Genomic DNA, 22,943 nt, shown 5'->3' on the forward strand with positions numbered 1-22,943 from the left:
CCCCCTCCCCCGGCCATGCTCAGGGCTGTTTGGGTGGCCCGGTCATTTCCCATGGACACGTCCCACCTGTCGGCAGGTGCAATCGCCAGCACAGAAGTGAAGCTGAAACTCCAGGAGTTCCTCCTCAGCAAGTCTAAAGAGCTGGCAGCAGGTGGCTTCAACCATTCCCTCCCGCAGCACCCCACATGCTGGTAGGTGGGCCGAGGCGGGGCGGGCCAGAGGGGCCCGTCCGGGACGACTGAGCTCCTGGGTTCTGTGCTGTGCTCTGGGAGGGAGCATGGGGGCGTGGCCAGAGTGGGGCATCAGGGCTCGGGGGTGTGGCGGGGTCTGATGGGCCATGCAGGTCCCGCTTCACTGTCCCTGTCTGCTGGGCCCCATGGCTCCCTTGTCCCCACGGCCTGGCTTGGAGCACTTTGCCGGAGCCCTGGGCTGGGTGACGTGCCAATGGGGAGTGTCCGGTGGGGGTCTGGAGGCACCAGGCTTCCCCAGGGCATCTCTGCAGCAAACACGAATCCCCGCAAACCAAAACGGCCCTGTCCTGGGCGCGGAGGCGGCTGTGGCATGTCTCTGGCTTTCCAAAGGGCCTGGCACGCGCGGTGGCTAATTGCATCGCAGTGACCTACTCCACTTCCTGAGGCCAGGGGTGCTTAGGGATAAATCCACTTAGCTGGCTAAAAACAGATCCCCGATTGGCTGCCCCCTCCCCCGCACTTCCTTCCTTCCTTCTTTCCATTCACATTTTGGGCTTTCGCCAAGCGGTTTGGTCACTACCACCCGACCATCCCCTGCTCATCGGGGTCCCGCAGAGATTGTTAAATCCCCCACATCCCCTGATCTTCCTCGTGCACCCTGCCCTGGTGGAGGGACCCCTCAGTGCCCCCCTGTCGTGATGAGAACGTGCTTGGCTCTTGGAGTGTAGCCAGGGCTTTAACTGTCCCTATCCCACCACGCAGCCTTGGCTGTAACGAGCTCTGTCTGTCTAGACACCAGCACCCTGGCTCACCTAGTGGAGACACGTGTTAGTCCCCTTCTGGGGTACCAGCTAGTAGGGCAGGTCTCTCGAATGACTTTGCTTCTTGGTCTGTCTCTGCAGGGGAGCCCATCATACCTCATTGGACCAGAGTTCCCCTCCCCAGACAGGCAGCCCAGGAACACCGCCCTCCTATAAACTACCCCTCCTCGGCACGTACGACAGCAGAGACGACTTTCCGCTCCGGAAAACTGGTCAGTGCCGTTGCAGGGGAAGGGAAACTTATGAACCCCCTTTGGATGGGCTGGCTGGATTGGGGGCACAGGCGCAGCTTTGCCTCTGAGCCACTGGTTCAAATCCACCTCCAGGGCCGTAGCTGACCCCTGGCTGTGAGGTAGCCTGGGTGAGATGAGCTTGCTGGTTCTCGGTCCAGTTCCCGTTGGGCAGGTGTCACAAAAATGACCATTGTAATGCGCCTCCTTGCCAGGACTGGGAGCAGGGAGGTGAGGCTATAAACGAGCCCCCCAAAAAGTGTCTGGAGAGAGGTGGGGAGGCTCCGTGGCTGTAGCTAGCACCAGGAGGGCTGTAATTTGTAATCTAGGACCTAATACTCATGAGAGCCTAGTTCTCATTTAGGCACGAGAATTAGAAGCCAAAGTTTCATCAGAGCCCTTCACACAGGGCTCCTGCTGGGTGCTGAGCTCGTCTGGAAATCGGGTCCTGACTCGGGGACCTGAGCCCTGGCAGACTTGGCCCTGCGCTCTTTGCAAAGCCCCTAGGGTTGGACACTAAGGCCGTGTCCAGACTCAGGGGTTTCTTCGGGAAAAGTAGCCTTTTCCTGAAAAAACTTCCCCTGCGTCCAGACTCAAGCCGCGTTCTTTCGAAATTATTTCGAAAGAACGCGGCTTTTCTTTCGATGGCGGTAAACCTCGTTTCACGAGGAAGAACGCCTTCTTTGGAAAGTTCCTCTTTCGAAAGAAGGCGTTCTTCAATGTAAAGAGGCCGTCTTCGAAAGAGAGCATCCAGACTCGCTGGGTGCTCTCTTTCGGAAAAGCGGATTTCTCTTTCGAAAGATCCGCCTGCAGTCTAGACGCGATCTTTCGAAAGAAGCCTGCAGTCTAGACATAGCCTAAGTGCTTTGTGGACCAGACCTTAGCAAATTGTCCTTACTACAGCCCCAGGCTGGATTTGAACTGGCCGCCCGGAGGCAAAGCCGCTTGCATGGCCTAGGGGTGTCTGGAGGAAGATGCCCACTGCTGTGCATGGAGAGGGCCCCTGAGGGTTGGGGGGCAGAGTGGGCACCCAGGGATCTTGCTGGGGAAAGGGCAGGAGGAGGAGGGATATTTCAGGATCTGGCAGAAATGTAGGATGAGGGACAGAGCAAGCCGATGCCGTGCGCTGTGGCTGCAGAGATCAAAGCCAGCCCCAGCCTGGGGAGCTGGGCTAGTGAAGCAGCCCCTTTAGCTAAGCTCTGGTAGCCCTGGGGCCGGGCGCTAGGCACGAGCTGCCAGCCAGGGGCTGGAAGGCAGGCATAGAGCAGCGATTCAGGGCAGGAACCTCCATCGTGCTTTTCCATCTCCCATCCAGCCTCGGAACCCAACCTGAAAGTGCGCTCGCGGTTAAAGCAGAAAGTGGCTGAGCGCAGGAGCAGCCCCCTGCTGCGGAGGAAAGACGGAACCGTCATCAGCACGTTCAAAAAGAGAGCTATCGAGATCACAGGTGAGTGATGCCCACCTGGGCGGCGGGCGGCATGCAGGCGTCTGGCTGGCAGGCGGTTGTAGGCCCAGGGTCCCTTTGATTGTTCCACACGGTGCTTTAATTACGGTCAAAAGGAAGTGGTGCCTGGCAGTGACCCTGGTGTGGCCTAGCGGCAGGGAGGGGACAGCATGTGCAGTGGATAGAGCCCCTGACTGGGCACCCAGATCCCAGGTTCTAATCCCAGCCGTGCCACTAGCAGTGAGTCACGTCTCTGCTGTGCCTCGGTTTCCCCATGTGTGGCATGAGATGATGCTGCTGCCTCCCTTTGTGAAGCACTTGGGGATTGATGAGTGAAACAGGTTCAGTGTAGAAGTGCTAGTATTAATTATCACTGTAGCCACGTGTTCTCCCGCAGAACTGTTCTTGGGACATATGGCCAACAGCTCTTGTGATGAGCTAGTCCTGATCAGCCCAAGAGCTTGGGGGTGCTCACAGCTGGGGTTCCAGAAGGCTGGCCCCAGGAGAGGTGACAATGAGATGTCACTGTAAAGGGAGAGCTGGCCTGCAAGTAGAGCACACGCTGACCTTGAATTTCTGGGCAAGGCTCAGGCAGGACCATGAAGCATGTGGCACAGACCCTACACAGAGAGAAGTACATAGACTGTGTCCTTCCATGGCTTCCCCACAGACATTAGCTGGGCCAAGCACTGGAGCAAGGCCTTGCATCCGGTGAGCTCTCCGACTGTGCACAGCCACGCCCTGGATTTGAACACGCAGTCAGCAGGAATGCATGCACAAATCTCATGATCATGCATGCAAAGAGCCCTTCCTGCATGCTCCTTTTCTGGGGAAGCCGGGCCCTCCCTTGTCACTTTGCCTCCCTGAGCTTCGGGGGCCAGGAGGTTCCGTTACGATTGCTGGTCTAAACAGAGAACTCTCTGGGTGGTGTGTGCTGTTGTGGATGTTGGGTGCACAATTGGCCATGCCGTTGGCCGCGTGCCATTAGTCTCTGGGGCATGGATGCTCAGGCTACCCTTAAGAGAGACCTGCAGAGCAAACTTCCCTGGTGGAGACGTGGCTTCTGCGTGCTAGACAGTCCTTTTGCTGGAGTGGCTGAACCCAGTAGCGGAGCTCTTTGGAAGGCCGGTTTGTCCAGATGGCTGTGTCGAGGCTGAGGCTGGGGCCGGCAGGGCAGTGTCGGTTGTGCGTGCTAGTGGAGCCTTCTAACGTAGTGCTGGCCTGGAGCAGACGTGGAAACCGATGTCATTGTACCAGTCGAGCTATTTTATGCCTGTACATAATCCCCAGCGTGGACTGTCTTGCTCCAGAGTGGTTTGTCTCCTTCCCCAGGGTATGTCTACACTACCCTCCTAGTTCGAACTAGGAGGGTAATGTATGCATACCGCACTTGCTAATGAAGCCCGGGATTTGAATTTCCCGGGCTTCATTAGCATAAGCGGGGAGCCGCCATTTTTAAATCCCCGCTGCTTCGAACCCCGTGTAGCGCGGCTACACGGGGCTCGAACTAGGTAGTTCGGACTAGGGTGCCTATTCCGAACTACCGGTACACCTCGTTTCACGAGGAGTAACGGTAGTTCGGAATAGGACCCTAGTCCGAACTACCTAGTTCGAGCCCCGTGTAGCCGCGCTACACGGGGTTCGAAGCAGCGGGGATTTAAAAATGGCGGCTCCCCGCTTATGCTAATGAAGCCCGGGAAATTCAAATCCCGGGCTTCATTAGCAAGTGCGGTATGCATACATTACCCCGCTAGTTCGAACTAGCGGGGTAGTGTAGACATACCCCCCAGTGACACTGGTGAACTTCTGACGCTGGAATAAGATTATCGTCCCCCTCCCCCCCAGGGTTGTACCTGGACAGCTACACTAGGTTACAGCTTCACTGTGATCACTGCCACTCAGCATGGCAGCCACAGTCCTGTCGTGCAGATATCCACAGCAGGGGGGTTTCATCCACCTCCGTGGGGCGTGGTCCCAATGGATCTCTTCCAGCTGAACTCTGGCACTCAGGTGTGAATGTTTTCACTCCCCGAGTGATGGTGTTAGATCCATCTACATTTCAAGGGCAGCCCAGGCCTTAAGATTCAACCAGAGGACTGTGGGGTTTGGCAATCCCTTTGGCTATGCGGGTGCATCTCCTGGGTGCTGCTTGGGTTTGCATGTTAAATCGGGGCCCGATCAAATAGGCTTTGCCCACCTGCATGTGAGCCGGGCTGGTGACTCACCTGCCTGTCGTCTCCGCAGACCAGAGCATGGCAGTGAACTTCCATTTGGAGAGCAAAACACGGCCTGTTGAGTGGGGTGTCTTGATGGTATCAGGGCTCTGGGACCATGGCGTCCTGGTCTTGGCTTTGGTCTAGGGAGCCCTGGTCGCTTTTCCAAAGCGCTTCAAATGTAGGCTGGGTTGCCTGGGTGCAGAGACCCTTGTGGAAACCTGGCTCTGATTTCAGTGCCTGAAGGGGAGCATGTGGCGGCTGGTGACTTCAGAATCTGGCCCCGAGCTTTTGAAAATCTGTCCTCGCGTGGCTGGGGGAATCTGTCCGTCCAAGGCCGCCTGGCCCGCCTGAGGTTTAGAGGAGAGGGAGCTGCTAACCCGGCATCCCCCAGATTTGAACTTCATGCCCCCTCCCTGCTAAGAAAGGGTATGTCTACACTACAAAGTTAGTTCGAACTAACGGACGTTAGTTCGAACTAACTTTAATAGGTGCTACACTAGCGCTCCGCTAGTTCGAATTTGAATCGAACTAGCGGAGCGCTTAGTTCGAACTAGGTAAACCTCATTTTACGAGGACTAACGCCTAGTTCGAACTAGCTAGTTCGAACTAAGGGCTGTGTAGCCCTTTAGTTCGAACTAGTGGGAGGCTAGCCCTCCCCAGGTTTCCCTGGTGGCCACTCTGGCCAACACCAGGGAAACTCTATGCCCCCCTCCCGGCCCCGGACCCCTTAAAGGGGCACGGGCTGGCTACGGTGCCCGTGCCAGGTGCAAGCCTGCCAGCACCCAGCTAGCAGACCCTGCACCTGGCACGGCACAGAGCCACCCACCCGATGCCCCCCAGCCCACCCCCTCTTGCCGGGACCAGGCTGGCGGCTCCCGGGAGCTTGCCCTGGACCACAAGAGGCGGGCACCTTCCTGGGCTAGTGCGGACATCGTGGACCTCGTCCACGATCTCCGCACTAGGCACAGGAAAGTGGCCGTCTAGGGCAGGAGAGCTGCCAGCCTGGCCACCCAGGACCAGGTGTGCATGAAAATCAAGGGGGTCCACTGAGACCCCCGACACTGAGCCCTGAGCTTACAATGGCCGTCCTGGGTCAGACCAAAGGTCCATCTAGCCCAGTAGCCTGTCTGCCGACAGCGGCCAACCCTAGGGACCCTGGAGGGGATGGACCGAAGACAATGACCAAGCCATTTGTCTCGTGCCATCCCTCTCCAGCCTTCCACAAACTTTGGGCATGGACACCACTCCTACCCTCTGGCTAATAGGACTCCATGGACCCAACCTCCATCACTTGATCTCACTTCCCTTTCAACTCTGTTCTAGTTGTAGCCTTCACAGCCTCCTGCAGCAAGGAGTTCCACAGGTTAACTATTTGCTTTGTCAACAACAACTTTCTCTTACTAGTTTCAAGCCTGCTACCCATTCCTTTCCTTTGGTGTCCTCTAGTCCTTCTTTATGGGAACTCAGGAAGAACTTTTCTGAATGCACCCTCTCCACCCAACCCCTGCTTTTAGAGACCTCTATCCTGTCCCCCCTCCGTCTCCTCTTTTCTAAGCTGAACAGTCCCAGTCTCTGTAGCCTTTCTTCATCTGGGACCTGTTCCCAATCCCTGATCATGTTAGTTGCCCTCCCCTCTCCCAGCCTTTCTCTTCCCCTCTCCCACCTCCTTTTCCCAGTCTCCCCCAGTTTTTTTTCAATAAAGACAGAGTCAATGTTGGAAGAAACGTTATCTTTATTTTGTACATCAATAAGAAGGGGGGCTAAGGAAGGGTAAGTGGAAGGAGGTGAGGGAGGAATGGGGTACGAGCCCCCGATGGGGAGGACTGGGCTGGCTCTGCGGGCTTCTGGGGCAGCCTGCGGCAAGTGCAGCCGGGCTGATGGCCGAGTGGTGTGATGTGCCCAGTGTGGGCACTCAGGGCACTCCAAGCCAGAACTTCTTTGCAAGCGGGGCACCCCTTAGAACTGTGTGTCCGGGGTGGGGGTCGGGACCCTTTAAGCGCAGCCCTCGGCTAGCCTGAGACAGCATCTCCATGCTCTAAGTCCTCCTTTTATGCCCTGCCGGCACTGCTTCCGGCCATCCTTAAGCCCTGTTCAGAGTCCACTCAATGTGGACTTGCTAGTTCGAACTAGCAAAACGCTAGTTCGAACTAGTTTTTAGTTCTAGATGCGTTAGTTCGAACTAGCTTAGTTCGAATTAACTAATTCGAACTAAGTTAGTTCGAACTAGTGCTGTAGTGTAGACGTACCCAAATAGCCTAAATGTGGGGCCCCTGAGGACGTCCTGCATAGCCCGTTTCCCTGGGCTGGGGAGAGCGGGCGGGGTCTGTGATGGGGATTTCTAGTGCTAGTCTCTGCAGAAGGACCGGGGCTTGTGGGCTCGGCTGCCGCTTTCCTCTTGCATTTGCTCTCCTGCTTGGGTTTAATATTCTGCCCAGGCCCTGGAGCAGGGCTGGTTCCTAGGCAGGCATACGCAGCTGCACTGATTGACGCCTGTCAGTCTCCTCTGAAACCCGCCCCCAGGGACAGGCTCCCGGCTCTGTGAGGGACGAGCCAGTCTCCCCGACTTCTCCTGCTGTTATGTCGAATGAAGACATTAATCCAGAGGCCTGTGTGTGTGTGGCAGGGGCAGCAGTGGCTAATCCAAGAGCATCTGAAATGTTCCCAGGGGTGGGGGCGAGTCCAGCCGCTGCCTCCGAGCTGCAGTTACATAATGTCTGGCGTGTTCTTGAGCCACGCCGGGGCTGCTAGCAGTCCAGAGCAGCGGCAGGTACTTGGCTTCCTGAGACAGGGTGGTGTCAGTCCGCAGAGTGTCAATGGGCGGGATCCACAGCTCCCAAATCTTCATTGCTCCGTGGCCCAGGACCCAGCTGCTGTAAGTCAGCAGCCTGTTGAAGTCCATGGAGGGACACCGGTTGATGCCAGTGCGGATCCTGGCAGACAGGTGGTGCTTGGAAAGCTGTTCTGCCCTAGGGGTCCCAGCCGTGTGACCCTGGCAGGGGTGGCACAGAGGTTTTCGTACCTGGCTGCAGTGAGGGTTTGTGATGACCTGGAGCGCTCAGTCTGGGTGCCAATGGCATGGGTCAGCTGCAGCTGGAGAATGGGGAGATTCTGGGGTGCTCTGGAACCCTCCCCTGCCATGCGGGAAGATGGGATTTTTTTCCACTTGGTGCATCACATCTGGAGTCGTTCAAATCCAGCAGCCTCCCCCAACAAACATTTGCTGCCGACTCTGAGCACTGCCAGCTTACCCTGCTCCGCACGGGGGCAGGACCAGGGCTGTGCAGGGAGGGCATCTCACTGTGTGGATGACTAGCTGCCATTTCTGTGAAGGTTACTGTGGCAGGCCATTCCAGGCCCTGAGCCCTGCTCTGTGCCCATCTGCTGGGCTAGCCAATTGGAATGACATTTCACCTTCCACTAGGAGCATGCAGAATGCAGCATGTCACCCCTTGAGGACACATGACAGTTGGGGAAACTGAGGCACGGAGCTAGGCAGTAACACAAACCTGAGCTGGGACTAGAACTCCTACCAAGTCTCCTGGCATACCTGCCCTCCTTCCCATGTGGAAGCAGGGCGCTGGCACTGTGGGAGCCTTCCCCAAAGCAGTATCACTTCCTCCCAGACCCTCGGCTGGTCAGTCGGGCAGACATCTGGGCCAGCTTTGCCTGCCCTCAGCCCGGTCCAAGTCCATGTGGGATGCACAGTGCAGGACGAGCCTGCCTTGGGGAAGGCCACAAAGATTGCAGTGTTTAGCCCCCGGGCACAGCATCTGGACTAGCCTCGCAGTCTGCAGCACTGTGGGGAAGGCGCATCTGTGCTGGGTGCAATTTTCCCTTTTCTTGCAGTCTCCTCCGTGTGTAACAGTGCCCCCGGGTCCGGCCCCAGCTCCCCCAACAGCTCCAGCTGCACCATCGCTGAGAACGGCTTCACCGGCTCCACCCCCAACATCCACACTGAGGTAAGGTTTGCAAACGGAGCCCCAGGGGCGCAGAGCCTCCCTCCTCCAGTCCTCGCTGGCTTTCTCCAGCACAAGCCCTGGCCAAAGAGCTGACCACTCGTCTTCGTGGCACTGCCATAGACTGCCCTGAGACGTGCTTTATGCTTTGCTTGTTACCCCGTCTTGTACCTTGGGCTGGAGAGCCCAGAGGGAAGGGTTAACACCGTATGTGGGGCTTGCCAGGGTGTCACATGGCTGGCATATTATACAAGCAAAGCGCATGCCTTGTGGGGTGTGGAGCGATGGGCTTTCAAGTGTCAGCTGTGCTGATTCTCTGCGCGCCGCAGTCGGGACTCCCAGAGGGCTGGGGAAAGCAGCCTGAGGGCAATAGGGATGTTGAGGTTCTTTTTCCCTGGGCTGGGAGAGTGAGGGGGGCTTTTTCTTTCTCTGCAGTTGGGATGCTGCCATTTAAAACAACCACAACATATGTTGCCGAAAACCCAAACAGAACAGCCAGTCTCCAAACCACCTCCCAAGCCCCTTCCTCAGAGACCCGAGTGACCTGAGCTCAGTAACGTTGGGAGGCTGTTTGTCTCCTTCCCTGCGCTTGCTGCCCTTTGTTGGCTTCGTCTCTTTCCTTCTGCTGCAAGCTGGTCTGTTGCCCGCCCTGTTCCCTGGGGTTTGCTGTGGGTAGGTCCCCGGTGCAGTCGCCACAGGGAGTCGCAGCATGCACAGACCGGACTGCGACACTATGGCAGTGCATGCTGCCCCGCGAGGGTGCTGGCCGGCTCCCGCTGCTGGTCCAGATCCTGGGCCCGCTCGATGGAAAGGAGTCTGTGCAAACAGCAGGGGAGGAATCCCAGTGCGGAGCCGGGGTGAATTAGAGGAAGGACACACTTGATTGAATTCATTCCGCCCCAGTCGACTCAAATCAGCTAAAATAAACAAAAGGATTGTGTCTGAATGACTGTAGTTGGATCAAGGCAAGGGATAGCAATGAACAGTTCCCCGGGAAGAGGTTTCTGTCACAGGCTGGGGTTTTGTGTGCCCTGCTTCTGGAGGGGCTGGTACAGCCGGATAGATGGTCCTGCGTGTGGGATGTGACTGGGACAGTATCAGCTTTCAATGGTCAAAGGGCCATCCTGGGGCAGAGGAGCTGAGTCTCCCGTGTGTGCTGGGGGATGAATGTTCCACTCATGGGGGGGGAGGCGGTGCTTGCTCTGGTTTGGGGACATGGAGTTTCTCGTTAGCACCCGTCACCCTGTAGTTGGCCTCAAAGCGCAGCCAGTGTTGTGTCCAGGGGCCCTTTGCCTGTGTCCTGGTGGTGCACGGTGCCGGAATTCAGGGGGTTGCAGGTTCTACACTCCCACCTGGCATGAGCTCCCTACTGGAGCCCGTCGGCCTGCCAGCCAGGTCCTGCCAGCTGTCGTGGTGGGGTTTCCTGCCTGGTCCGAGTGCCTGCAGGATCCTCAGCAAGCATCCAAGTCCGAACCCAAAGGCGGGGTTTGCCCAGGCCTCTGCTGGGGCCTCTGGGCGGAGCTGGTTGTGAGATGGTCTCTGTCCCTGCATGGGAGCGGCTAGACGCCCACTCAGGAGCTGTTAACTCGGCCAAGCCGCATACGGACCTGAGGCCACAATGGGCATAAGGGGCAGCACAGAACAAAGGCCCAGAGGGATGGGGCAGGATGGCTGCGTGCCTGCTCATGGGGCCCATCCGGTGGTCAGCAGCGCCTCCTGCAGGGATGTCTTATCCCCAGTCAGCCTGGCCTGCTTCTCCCTGCTCCTGCAGCAGGGATGGGCTGCCGGGTGCTGGACGGGGCCTCCAAGCCTAGCGGGTGGGCCGAAGCTGGGAGTGTCAGCGCTGAGCTAGGCGGCTGTGGGTGGGGGCACCCTGGGGGGCGAGAGCTGAGCAGGGATGGAAGAGGGGGCAGGACAGGGCTCCGAGGGGCAGGGGCACGGCACTGTAGAAATGGCGAGCAGTAGTCGTTGGCATGGGCAGCGTCTCTGCTCCGTCCTGCATTGCCGAGGCTGGAGGGGCTGCCTGTCACCAGCCACATGCTGCTCCCCTCTCCCCCAAAGAGCCCCTTCCTAGGACACTGTCCCATGCACCCTGCTTGTCAGAGGAGAGCGCCCCCTGCTGGCTAGTGCTGCCCTAGCAAGTCCTGCTCCTGCAGAGCTGACAGGCTGGGGCTGAGCAGCCGCCGCATCCTTCCCTTTGGCCTACAAAGCTTCTTACCCGTGTCTCTTTCTTCCCTGCCCCTCCCTCCCCTGCAGCAGATGCTCCCTCCACGCAGAGCCCTGGCAATGGACGGGTCCGCTAGCCAGCTCAACCTCTACACCTCCCCATCCCTGCCCAACATCTCCCTGGGACTGCAGGCAACGGTCACCGTCACCAAGTCGCACCTCAACGTGAGTACGGCGGCACCCGCCCCCTCCCCTGACTCCGTGGGCAGCTCAGCCAGGCCAGGCGCACATGGGAGAATGGGGCAGGCCGTGTCGGTGTCCCAAACACCAGCGCAGGATGGGGTAGAGCGTAGCCAGTCTGAGCAGGGAGCCGCTTTGTGCCTGCTTTGCAGGGATCCAAGTGATGGGGAGAGCCCGGCATAGAACCCAGGAGTTCTGGCTCCCAGACAACTGGACTCCACTACAGAGAATCTGCCAGGAGCTCTTGGGTCTGACCCTGGATCCTGGCATGGCCTTAGGTCACGTTGCACTCAATATCTTAGTTCCTCGCGGGAGCACAGTGAGCAGCAAGCGAAGTGCGTAAGGCCCCCTGCCGATGAAGAGTTTGTAAACAAACTAGGCCTATTACTCTCCATTGTACAGGTGGGGAAAGCAGTCATGCAGGGAGTCAGCGAGGGTTCTTAATGCAGTCTTACTTGGGGACGTGTGTGGGGCCAGCGAGGTGCAAGGACTGGGAACCCCATTGGGAACCCTAAGCCAGGAGAGGTCCACAGGAGATCCTGGACGGGGGCCCCCTGCAGCCAGGGGAGTGTCTGGGGGGCTGCTCTTGTCCCCCATCCCTGGCCAGCACTCAGGAGCAGGTCAAAGGTCTGCAGAGGAACAGCCAACCCGGACTCTCTCCCTTCTCTCCTCCCCTGCAGGCGTCCCCGAAGCTCCCCACCCAGCCGGAGGCGGAGCGCCAGGCCATCCCGCCACTGCGCCAAGGTGGGGCCCTGACGGGCAAGTTCATGAGCACCTCGTCCATCCCCGGCTGCCTGCTGGGGGTGGCCCTGGAGGGCGAGACCAACAGCCACGGCCACGCATCCCTGCTGCAGCACGTGCTGCTCCTGGAGCAGGCGCGCCAGCAAAACACGCTCATCGCTGGTGAGTGTGGGCGGGGACAGGTACGGGGCCTGGGCCTTGCGGGGACGGGGACGGGGCCTTGCGGGACAGGGACGGAGCCTGGGCCTTGCGGGGACGGGGATGGGGTCTGGGCCTCGCGGGGATGGGGCCTGGGCCTCGCAGGGACGGGGACGGGGCCTCGCGGGACAGGGACGGGGCCTCGCGGGACGGGGATGGGGACGGGGACTGGGCCTCGTGGGAACGGGGACAGGGCCTGGGCCTCGCGGGAGGGGGACGGGGCCTGGGCCTCACGGGAACGGGAACGGGGCCGGGGCCTGGGCCTCGCGGGGACGGGGACAGGGCCTGGGCCTTGCGGGAGGGGGACGGGGCCTGGGCCTCACGGGGATGGGGACAGGGCCTGGGCCTTGCGGGAGGGGGACGGGGTCTGGGCCTCGCGGGAACGGGGACAGGGCCTGGGCCTTGCGGGAGGGGGACGGGGCCTGGGCCTCACGGGGACGGGGACAGGGCCTGGGCCTTGCGGGAGGGGGACGGGGCCTGGGCCTCACGGGGATGGGGACAGGGCCTGGGCCTTGCGGGAGGGGGACGGGGCCTGGGCCTCGCGGGAACGGGGCCTGGGCCTCGCAGGACGGGGCCTGGGCCTCGCGGGACGGGGACGGGGCCTTGCGGGACGGGGCCTGGGTCTCGCGGGACGGGGACGGGGCCTGGGTCTCGCGGGACGGGGACGGGGCCTGGGCCTTGCGGGACGGGGACGGGGACGGGGTCTGGGCCTCGCGGAGCGAAGGCGGGGACGGGGCCTCGCGGGGTGAAGGCAGGGGGCTGCTGCCTGTGCTGCTGCCTCCCTCCTCATTGAGGGACCTTGGAAGTAGCTGCCCTGCGACGGGGCTCGGTATCATTCCTGAGTCACAGAGAGCAGGGAGTGACTTGCCCAAGTCAGTGGCACAGCTGAGTCCTCCTACCCCACGGGTCCTGGCTGTAACCACTAGGCCAGATCTGGGAACAACCCCACCGTTCGGACACCCCGTCCCTGGCTCTAACCACTAGGCCAGATCTGGGAACAACCCCGCTGTTCAGGCACCCTGTCCCTGGCTGTAACCACTAGGCAAGATCTGGGAACAACCCTGCCGTTCGGATACCCCGTCCCTGGCTCTAACCACCAGGTAACACCCACTGTGAGAATCGCCAGCCGGGACGGGTAGCTTGTGGCCAGGCAGAGGGGCGGCTGAGCAGACAGCGTGTTGGGAAGGAAGCTGCCTCGAGGTCACAGCAGGGGCTGGGGCAGAGGGTTCTGCTCCCAGCTGTGGAACAGCCCTTGGCGTGTTAGCTCCACCCCCCAGCGCGGCTCTCCTCCTCACGCAGAAGGGGAAACCGAGGCACTGGGTTGCCCACCTACGCAGCGACTGGGCCCAGGAGTCCTGACTCCCACTCCAGTGCCTTGACCAGCAGCCTCCTCGCGCTGGCCTAGGGCAGTCACCCGGCACAGCTCCGCATCCCGCCTCACCCGCTGCTCTCTCCTGTCAGTGCCGCTCCATGGCCAGTCCCCGCTGGTGACGGGCGAGCGGGTCTCCGCCAACATGCGGACGGTCAGCAAGCTGCCGCGCCACCGCCCGCTGAGCCGCACCCAGTCGTCCCCGCTGCCCCAGAGCCCCCAGGCCCTGCAGCAGCTGGTCATGCAGCAGCAGCACCAGCAGTTCCTTGAGAAGCAGAAGCAGCAGCAGATTCAGCTCAGCAAGGTTGGTGGAGAGAAGGGGCTGGGCATGGGGAGCTTGAACACCTCCATGCTCAGCTTCGGTGGGGCCTGTGCCGCTCGTCATCCCCTTGGGCCGCCAGAGGGCGCCTGTCATGCTGCACCTGACCCCGTGGGCGCCCCCGAACCTCACTGCCCCCTCTCTCCAGATCATCACCAAGGCGGGCGAGCTGCCCCGCCAGCCCACCACGCACCCCGAGGAGACGGAGGAGGAGCTGACGGAGCAGCAGGAGGCCCCGCTGGTGGCCGGCTCGCCGGAGAGCGAGAGCACGCAGGAGGACCTGGAGGAGGAGGAGGGCTGCGGGCCGGAGAGGGACGAGGGGGGCGAAAGCGGGGCCGAAGAGGAGCCCATCGACTCGCCGGAGGTGGTGGAGCTGGGTGTGGCTTACAAGCAGGTGAGGCCAACCAGGGTCTCCTGTGCCTTGCGCACCATCGGCCCAGAGCAGGGCCCGGCTCCCTGGGCGGACTCATGCTTCATCCAGCGCACTTGCCTTTACCCCCGGGCCGGAGGAGCAGCTCCCCTGCTGGCACCTCTAGTAGGCTCTTCTCCTCTGTGCTGCAGCTGCCGGAGGATGACCCAGGGCTACTGGGTGTTGTGCCACCAGAGGTGTGGCCCCGAGGAGGAGGGGGCGGCAGTGGGGAAGACTCGCCCCAAACGTTTGCTCCCTCGCTGAGCCCCCTGAGTGTGGCTGCAGGGCCCCTGCCATCCCAGCCAGCAGAAACACCAGGGATGGAGCAGCCAGTTGCCCTGGAGACCCATCCAACCTGCCTTGATCCAGGCACGTATCCCTGGCCCATCGCTGCGACAGCCAGGGTCCCGCTTGCTGCTGGATGTCATGGCAGGCCTGGGCCTTGGTGCCCATTGTGCTGCTGGGAGAGCCAGTTCTCTGTGGGGGGAGGCTGAGCATTCACCCTGGCCAGCTGTGGGAGGGAGGGGGGAGGGACCGGGTGTTTGCCCTGGCCACCTGGGGTGGGGTGGGGGGCTTGGAAGCAGGGTACTCGCCCCGGTCAGCTGTTGGGGGAGGAGGGAGGGGCCGGACCCCTCTCCAGCTGGGCGGAGAGGGCTGGGGGGCGCTCACCCCAGTCAGCACTCGCCTCGGCCAGCTGAGTTCAGCTTGCACAGATTAGTGAGATCATTGGGCAACTGGGAGATGGCTGGTGCTGGCCCCTAAAGGACCCCTGGCCAGCAGAGGAAAGTGGGGCTGGGCGCGGGAGCAGAGCCACAAGCATGGAAGGACAAAGGCCTGGGTCCCTGGGCCCAGCCCGCATGCCCAGCCGTGCCCTGGCAGCTCACACCTAATCTCATGCTTCCTAAGCCCTGCTCCCTTTGGCGTACACATGGACACACTTCCCAGCCTGCCAGCTCCTTCCAGCCCTGTGTAGTCCCTGTGCGTCTGTCTCCACACCTGAGTCTGCTGCTCCCCACCCATTCACCGTGGCTCTGAGGGGCGAGTGACTCACCCCCACCCCCACGTCACCCTCTCTGATCCCGCTTCCGGCCCCCGCATCCACCCCCTTCTGCTGCTGCTTCCGGGGCATGACTCATCCAAAGCCTCTTGCATCCCCCGCTCTCCCGGCTGCTGAATATTTGATCAGCTGTACGGTTGGGGGTGTGGCCACATGGCAAGGAGGAATGAGTCTCTCTCCAGAGGAGACAGGACTTGTAAGTGGAGAGCAGCGCTTGTGTGCAGCTGGGAAGCCGCCGGTATCTCGGCAGTGCCAACAGCGCACTGTCGAATCACTCAGCCTTGCCCAGCCATTGGCTGGGGACTGTGGCCTTGTTTGGCCTCCTGTGGCGGGATCACCATTACCCCCGTACAGCTGTGGCATGGGGGGAGGTGGGGCAGTACCCAGTTCCTCTTCATTGTATGTTCTGGCCTCAGGGCCCGGCACGAGGGAAGAGACCGGCGTTCCCTGTAAGCTGAGCACTTGGGCGACCATCCAGAAGAGATTCACATGCCGCCCAGCTGATTAGCATGGCGCACACAGCCAGCAGCACGTGTTTCTAGTGGTGGTGCACATCCACACATGCCTCAGTGTACATAACAAAAGTTATTCTGTACATGGATGGAAAAATTGAAAGGAACATGGGTAGGGACAGAGCTGGGAACAACCCCTCGGCCATTTCATGCCCTTTAGCCAAGAGCGTCGTCCTCTTCACATCACTGGGATACCTGGAGGGTTGCAGGCTGATTTCCAGCAGGGTTATAAACGCAGCACGGAGAAAAGGGATGGGGGATCATAGAACACTAGAACTGGAAGGGACCTCGAGAGGCATCAGGTCCAGTCCCCTGCCCTCACAGCAGGACCAAGCACCGTCTAGATCACTGTCTAGAGTTTTGGGGTAGGGGGAGCCTGATGCCAGCTGGGTGCACATGCTGCAGGCTGGGTGTTGTGGGGCACCGAAAACCAACCTGGTAATTCAGTGGGGGGCAGCGGGCAGTTCTGACAGATTCGTGAGTGCCCAGATCTGGCTCAGTGGGACTCACGGTGCCCGCTCGCACTGTGCACTGGATTCCTGCCGTCCCGCCATGTCTCTGCATGGAATAACTACTTATATTGCATGGCACTAGAGTCCAGACCTGAGGTCACTGTCCTGCCAGTCCTTGCCATACGGAATGTACCATCTTAATAGGTAGAGCTGGGAGGGGAAACTGAGGCTCAGAGCATGGCAGGTCAGTAGCAGAGCTGGGAACAGAACCTGCATCCCAGCTCGTTGCCCTGCCGCTGGACCGTGCTGCCTCTGGAGGGCTCAGTAGTGGGTGAGTGTCGCTGCCTGAGCACACCCCTCTCTGCGCTGTGTTCTGGCAGGTGTTCCCAGATGCTCAGCAGCTGCGGCCCATCCAGCTCTTCCCAGCGTCTTTGAGCATTGCCACCCTGCCTCACCAAGCGCTGAGCCGGACCCAGTCCTCGCCTGCCTCCGCGGGCATGAAGAGCCCTGCGGCTGAGCCCCCGGTCAAACACCTCTTCACTACTGGTGAGTAATAGGGATGTTAAGTAGCGATGAATTTGCTGGTCGAGTAGTCGATGGAATTTCCATCAACTAGACGATAAACACTTCCGTGTTCCACCTTTGAAATGTGCAAGAGCCCCAGCAGGCAGAGTAGAAGCGCCTGCATGGAGCCTGGGGTCAGCGGGGGACTCAGAGTCCCGCACTGGCTCCAGGCTCCGTGCTGCGCTTCCTCTTTGACATGCACAAGAGCCCCCACTGGGGACTCTCGTGCATTTCAAAGCTGGCATGCCGCACGGAGCCCAGGGTTAGCTGGGGAGTCCGGGTTCCAACTGGCACTGCCACTTCGAAATGCTGTGCGGAGCCCTGCGCAGCTGACCCCGGGCTCTGTGCAGCGCTGCCACTTTTACCCTCTTCTTCCCCCCCTTTGCTGCCTCTATCTGGGTATGTCTACACTACCCCGCTAGTTCGAACTAGCGGGGTAATGTATGCATACCGCACTTGCTAATGAAGCCCGGGATTTGAATTTCCCGGGCTTCATTAGCATAAGCGGGGAGCCGCCATTTTTAAATCCCCGCTGCTTCGAACCCCGTGTAGCGCGGCTACACGGGGCTCGAACTAGGTAGTTCGGACTAGGGTCCTATTCCGAACTACCGTTACTCCTCGTGAAACGAGGTGTACTGGTAGTTCGGAATAGGCACCCTAGTCCGAACTACCTAGTTCGAGCCCCGTGTAGCCGCGCTACACGGGGTTCGAAGCAGCGGGGATTTAAAAATGGCGGCTCCCCGCTTATGCTAATGAAGCCCGGGAAATTCAAATCCCGGGCTTCATTAGCAAGTGCGGTATGCATACATTACCCCGCTAGTTCGAACTAGCGGGGTAGTGTAGACATACCCTCCGTCTCTGTCTCACACAATCTCTAACACACACACACACACACACTGGCACTCACACACTCAGTCTCTGTCTCACACAATCTCTAACACACACACACACACACACACTGGCACTCACACACTCAGTCTCTGTCTCACACAATCGCTAGTACACACACACACACACACATACACACACTGGCACTCACACACTCAGTCTCTGTCTCACAATCTCTAACACACACACATACACACACTGGCACTCACACACTCAGTCTCTGTCTCACAATCTCTAACACACACACATACACACACTGGCACTCACACACTCAGTCTCTGTCTCACACAATCTCTAACACACACACACTCACTCTGGCACTCACACACTCAGTCTCTGTCTCACACAATCTCTAGTACACACACACACACACACTCTGGCACTCACACACTCAGTCTCTGTCTCACACAATCTCTAACACACACACACACACTGGCACTCACACACTCAGTCTCTGTCTCACACAATCTCTAACACACACACACACACTCACTCTGGCACTCACACACTCAGTCTCTGTCTCACACAATCTCTAATACACACACACACACACTCTGTCACTCAGTCTGTCTCACACAATCTCTAATACACACACACACACTCTGTCACTCAGTCTCTCACACAATCTCTAGTACACACACACACACTCACTCTGTCACACACACACTCAGTCTCTGTCTCACACACAATCTCTAATACACACATTCACACACTCTGTCACTCGCACTCTCTCTCACACACTAGCTCTAACACTGTCTCTAACACACACACACACACACACAGTCACATGCACTGTCTCTGTCACTCACGCACTGTCTCATTCACACTATCTCACACACACTATCTCTAACACTCACACACACTAACTTGAACACACACACACACACACACAGTAACACTCTCACATACACTCTCTGTCATTCTCATACACACTATCTCTAATAAACACTCAGTCATACACTCATACTTTCTCTCTGACTCTCATACTCTCTCACACACACACTCACACACACCTGTCTATGCATTCACCAGCAGAGCAATCTGCCTGAATGCTTTGCTCTGGATCCCGGCTGCCTGAAAGGGGATCTGCACATGCCTCTGGGGAGGAGAGCCGATTTCCAAGCAGAGAGCAGAGAGGGTTTGAGGGATTATGGTCCATTTCCGGAAGCCACTCTCAATGTAGCAAACAATTTGCGTGTCCACACTGGCCCCCAGCACTGTACCCAGAGCGCAGCAGACTCTACCTTCTGACCGAGGGGGCTTACCTGGAGTGCAGCGGCTGCAGAGCTAGGGCCACTCAATGCCTTTGCAGTGTGGGCCCTGGGGGCGTGACGTTGCTGGGAGCTGATTTACTGTGCAGTCACTTGCCAGGGTAGACTTGGCCTCAGCTGCCCTGGATCAACCTAGTGATGTTAAGGACTCGTTGACTATCTGATAAGCAAATACTTCAAAGTGACAGTGCCACACAGAGCCCAGGGTCAGCTGGGGACGCCGTATGGCACTGCCGCTTTGAAATGCCGTGGCGGCGTTTCGAAGGGGCAGCGCCACACAGACCCCGGAATCAGCTGGGGAGTACCCAGATGATGCTGGGCTCCATTCGGCGCTGTCGCTTTGAAATGCCGTGGCGGCGTTTCGAAGGGGCTGCACCGCACGGAGACTGGGGTCAGCTGGGGAGTACCCAGATGATGCTGGGCTCCATGAGGCGCTGTCGCTTTGGGTATGTCTACACTACAGAGTTAGTTCGAACTAACGGATGTTAGTTCGAACTAACTTTCATAGGCGCTACACTAGCACTCCATTAGTTCGAATTTAATTCGAACTAACAGAGCGCTTAGTTCGAACTAGGAAAACTTCATTGCACAAGGATTAAGCCTAGTTCGAACTAGCTAGTTCGAATTAAGGGGTGTGTAGCCCCTTAATTCGAACTAGTGGGAGGCTAGCCCTCCCCAGGTTTCCCTGGTGGCCACTCTGGCCAACACCAGGGAAACTCGTATGCCCCCCTCCCGGTCCCAAACCCCTTAAAGGGGCACGGGCTGGCTACGGTGCCTGTGCCAGGTGCAAGCCTTCCAGCACCCAGCCAGCAGACCCTGCACCTGGCATGGCTCGAGCCAGCCACCCGATGCCCCCCAGCCCTCCCCCTCTTCCCGGGACCAGGCTGGCGGCTCCCGGGAGCTTGCCCGGGACCGCAAGAGGCGGGCACCCGCCTGGGCTAGTGCAGACATCGTGGACCTCGTCCACGATCTCCGCACTAGGCACAGGAAAGTGGCCGGCTAGGGCAGGAGAGCTGCCAGCCTGGCCACCCAGGAGCAGGTGTGCAAGAGAATCAAGGGGGTCCACTGAGACCCCTGACCCTGAGCCCTGAGCTTCCAACGGCCGTCCTGGGTCAGACCAAAGGTCCATCTAGCCCAGTAGCCTGTCTGCCGACAGCGGCCAACCCTAGGGACCCTGGAGGGGATGGACCGAAGACAGTGACCAAGCCATTTGTCTCGTGCCATCCCTCTCCAGCCTTCCACAAACCTTGGGCAGGGACACCATTCCTACCCCCTGGCTAATACCACTCCATGGACCCAACCTCCATGACTTGATCTCACTTCCCTTTAAACTCTGTTCTAGTTCTAGCCTTCACAGCCTCCTGCAGCAAGGAGTTCCACAGGTTGACTCTTTGCTTTGTGAAGAACAACTTTCTGTTACTACTCTGAAGCCTGCTACCCATTCCTTTCCTTTGGTGTCCTCTAGTCCTTCTTTATGGGAACTAATGAAGAACTTTTCTGTATGCACCCTCTCCACCCAACTCATTCTTTTAGAGACCTCTATCCTGTTTCCCCTCCGTCTCCTCTTTTCTAAGCTGAAAAGTCCCAGTCTCTTTAGCCTCTCTTCATATGGGACCTGTTCTCAACCCCTGATCATTTTAGTTGCCCTCCCCTCTCCCAGCCTCTCTCTTCCCCTCTCCCACCTCCTTTTCCCAGTCTCTCCCAGTTTTGTTCAATAAAGACAGATTCCATTTTGGAAGACACATTATCTTTATTTTGTACATCAAGAAGAGGGGCTAGGGAAGGGTAAGTGGAAGGAGGTGAGGGAGGAATGGGGCACGAGCCCCCGATGGGGACGACTGGGCTGGCTCTGCGGGCTTCTGGGGGTGGAAACTCTCCTGCAGCCCCCCAATTGCTCCCTCTCCCCAGATGGCAGCCTGCGGCAAGTGCAGCCGGGCTGATGGCCGAGTGGTGTGATGCGCCCAGTGTGGGTACTCGGGGCAATCTAAGCCAGGACTGCTTAGCAAGTGGGGCACCCCTGAGAACTGTCTGTCCGGGGTGGGGGTCGGGACCCTTTAAGCACAGCCCTCGGCTAGCCTGAGGCAGCATCTCCACGCTCTAAGTCCTCCTCTGATGCCCTGCCGGCACTGCTTCCGGCCATCCTTAAGCCCGGTTCAGGGTCCACTTTATGTGGACATGCTAGTTCGAATTAGCCAAACCCTAATTCGAACTAGTTTTTTAGTCTGGATCCGTTAGTTCGAATTAGCTTAGTTCGAATTAACTAATTCGAACTAAGTTAGTTTGAATTAACGTTGTAGTGTAGACATACCCTTAGAAATGCCATGGTGGCGTTTCGAAGGGGCTGCGCTGCATGAAGCCTGGGGTCAGCTGGGGAGTACCCAGATGATGCTGGGCTCCATGCGGCACTGTCGCTTTAAAATGCCATGGCTGTATTTCGAAGGGGCGGCGTTTTGAAGGGGCAGCGCTGCACAGAGCCTGGGTTCAGCTGGGGACTGACCCCGGGCTCCACATGATGCTGTCGCTTTGAAACGCCGCGGCAGAAGCTGGGCAAGTGAGAATTGAGTAGTTGGGCAGCCTGTCTCTGGGGAAGCAGTAGCGCGCAAACCTGAGGCCTCTGGTCCTACACGCTTGTGCAACCTCTGTCTTTCCACCAGAGCACCCTGCCAGCCAAGGTGGGCCAGACGCACGCTGACCCCAGGGCTTTGCCTCGGGTTGCAGGCTGCTCCACAGCCGCATGGGTCTCACTGTACAGCCCGTACTTCCTGCCTCCTCCCTTGTCTCTCCCCCAGGCGTGGTCTACGACACTTTTATGCTAAAGCACCAGTGCATGTGCGGGAACACTAACATTCACCCAGAGCATGCTGGGAGAATCCAGAGCATCTGGTCCCGGCTCCAGGAGACTGGCTTGCTGAACAAGTGTGAGGTAAGGGCTCTGGGCGAACGCCCGGGCCGCAGTGCAGGAGGGCATCCAGCTGCAGCTCGCAGGGTCGAGCCTTGTGTCAAGTGACATGTGGCGGGGCGGGGCTGATTGTCTCACCTCAGCGGTGGCCCCCATTGCGGCCTGGCACCGCGCCTGGCAGGAGGGTGATTGAATGTCCGACCCCATCTCCTGCCTCTTCTTTGCAGACTCAGGGCCAGTGTTGGGACCCCACCTGCGCGAGCAAAGCCCTGCCCAAGTCACATGGGCCCTTGTGTATGTCGCTAGGACTTCTGGGGGTGCAGCCCGTGGCTGACGCACTCTGGGAGTCTTTCCCAGTGCATTGTGGGAGATCATGGCTGTCCTGGGCAGGTGGGGCGGGGGGATTGCGGGACAACGCTGGAGGGCTCGGCCTGCAAAGGGTTTAGGTTGTGTCCCCACCGCAAAACGGTGGGTTACCAGCCTGAGGCAAAGCAGTGCCTGGACCCCAAGGCTGGGCTGTGCCAGCCCATCAAACCAGGGCGAGTGGCCGGTGGGGCTGGGCGCACACGTAGCCTTCCTAGTGCAAGAGTCTGAGGGGGACAGACCGTACAGTCTGGCCAGCTGCCCACCAGAGGGGCAGTGAGATTGGGTTCCCCCGGCGTGGAGCAGAGAGCGCCCCTACCACAGCCAGGCTGCTCGGGGGCGGCTAGCGCGTCGCTCACCCTGCACCCTGGGACGCTTCGCAGTTTGGGAAAATGCAGGGTCCAGTTCTCGGCTGCATTTAACACTGCTCCAAGGGGAGGCAAGAGCCCACGGAGAACCCACCCCCCAGCTTAGCCCCAGTGGTCTGTGCTGCTGCTGGTCTCTGCGGCCCCGGGCCTGTAGGGGGCGGTAGGAAGTGCGCTAGAGCTTAAAGTAGCTCTGGGGTGGCTATGAATTTCCTCGAGGGCTGGAGAGGGCTCTGCACAGCCCCTGAATGCAGGGAGCCCAACCCCTGCCC

The 22,943-nt window shown here is 59.2% G+C and overlaps 1 protein-coding gene across 3 annotated transcripts in view; it reads left to right on the plus strand.

Moving 5' to 3' along the window:
* The window catches only part of HDAC5 (histone deacetylase 5), a 130,627-nt gene that overhangs the window by 85,485 nt on the left and 22,199 nt on the right, over positions 1–22,943 (plus strand). For 2 of the 3 annotated variants that reach the window (XM_075918425.2, XM_075918427.2), the window contains 10 exons: positions 77–191; positions 1,094–1,224; positions 2,558–2,689; positions 8,749–8,861; positions 11,115–11,249; positions 11,945–12,167; positions 13,665–13,876; positions 14,040–14,285; positions 16,702–16,867; positions 21,834–21,967. In XM_075918425.2, coding sequence (XP_075774540.1) covers positions 77–191; positions 1,094–1,224; positions 2,558–2,689; positions 8,749–8,861; positions 11,115–11,249; positions 11,945–12,167; positions 13,665–13,876; positions 14,040–14,285; positions 16,702–16,867; positions 21,834–21,967 — 1,607 coding nt within the window. The remainder of the gene's footprint in view (positions 1–76; positions 192–1,093; positions 1,225–2,557; positions 2,690–8,748; positions 8,862–11,114; positions 11,250–11,944; positions 12,168–13,664; positions 13,877–14,039; positions 14,286–16,701; positions 16,868–21,833; positions 21,968–22,943) is intronic. The other variant, XM_075918426.2, reaches the window with a different exon arrangement.

Source organism: Pelodiscus sinensis, chromosome 29 (assembly GCF_052426305.1).
Source record: "Pelodiscus sinensis isolate ZL-2025 chromosome 29, ASM5242630v1, whole genome shotgun sequence".
Classification (NCBI taxonomy): domain Eukaryota; kingdom Metazoa; phylum Chordata; order Testudines; family Trionychidae; genus Pelodiscus; species Pelodiscus sinensis.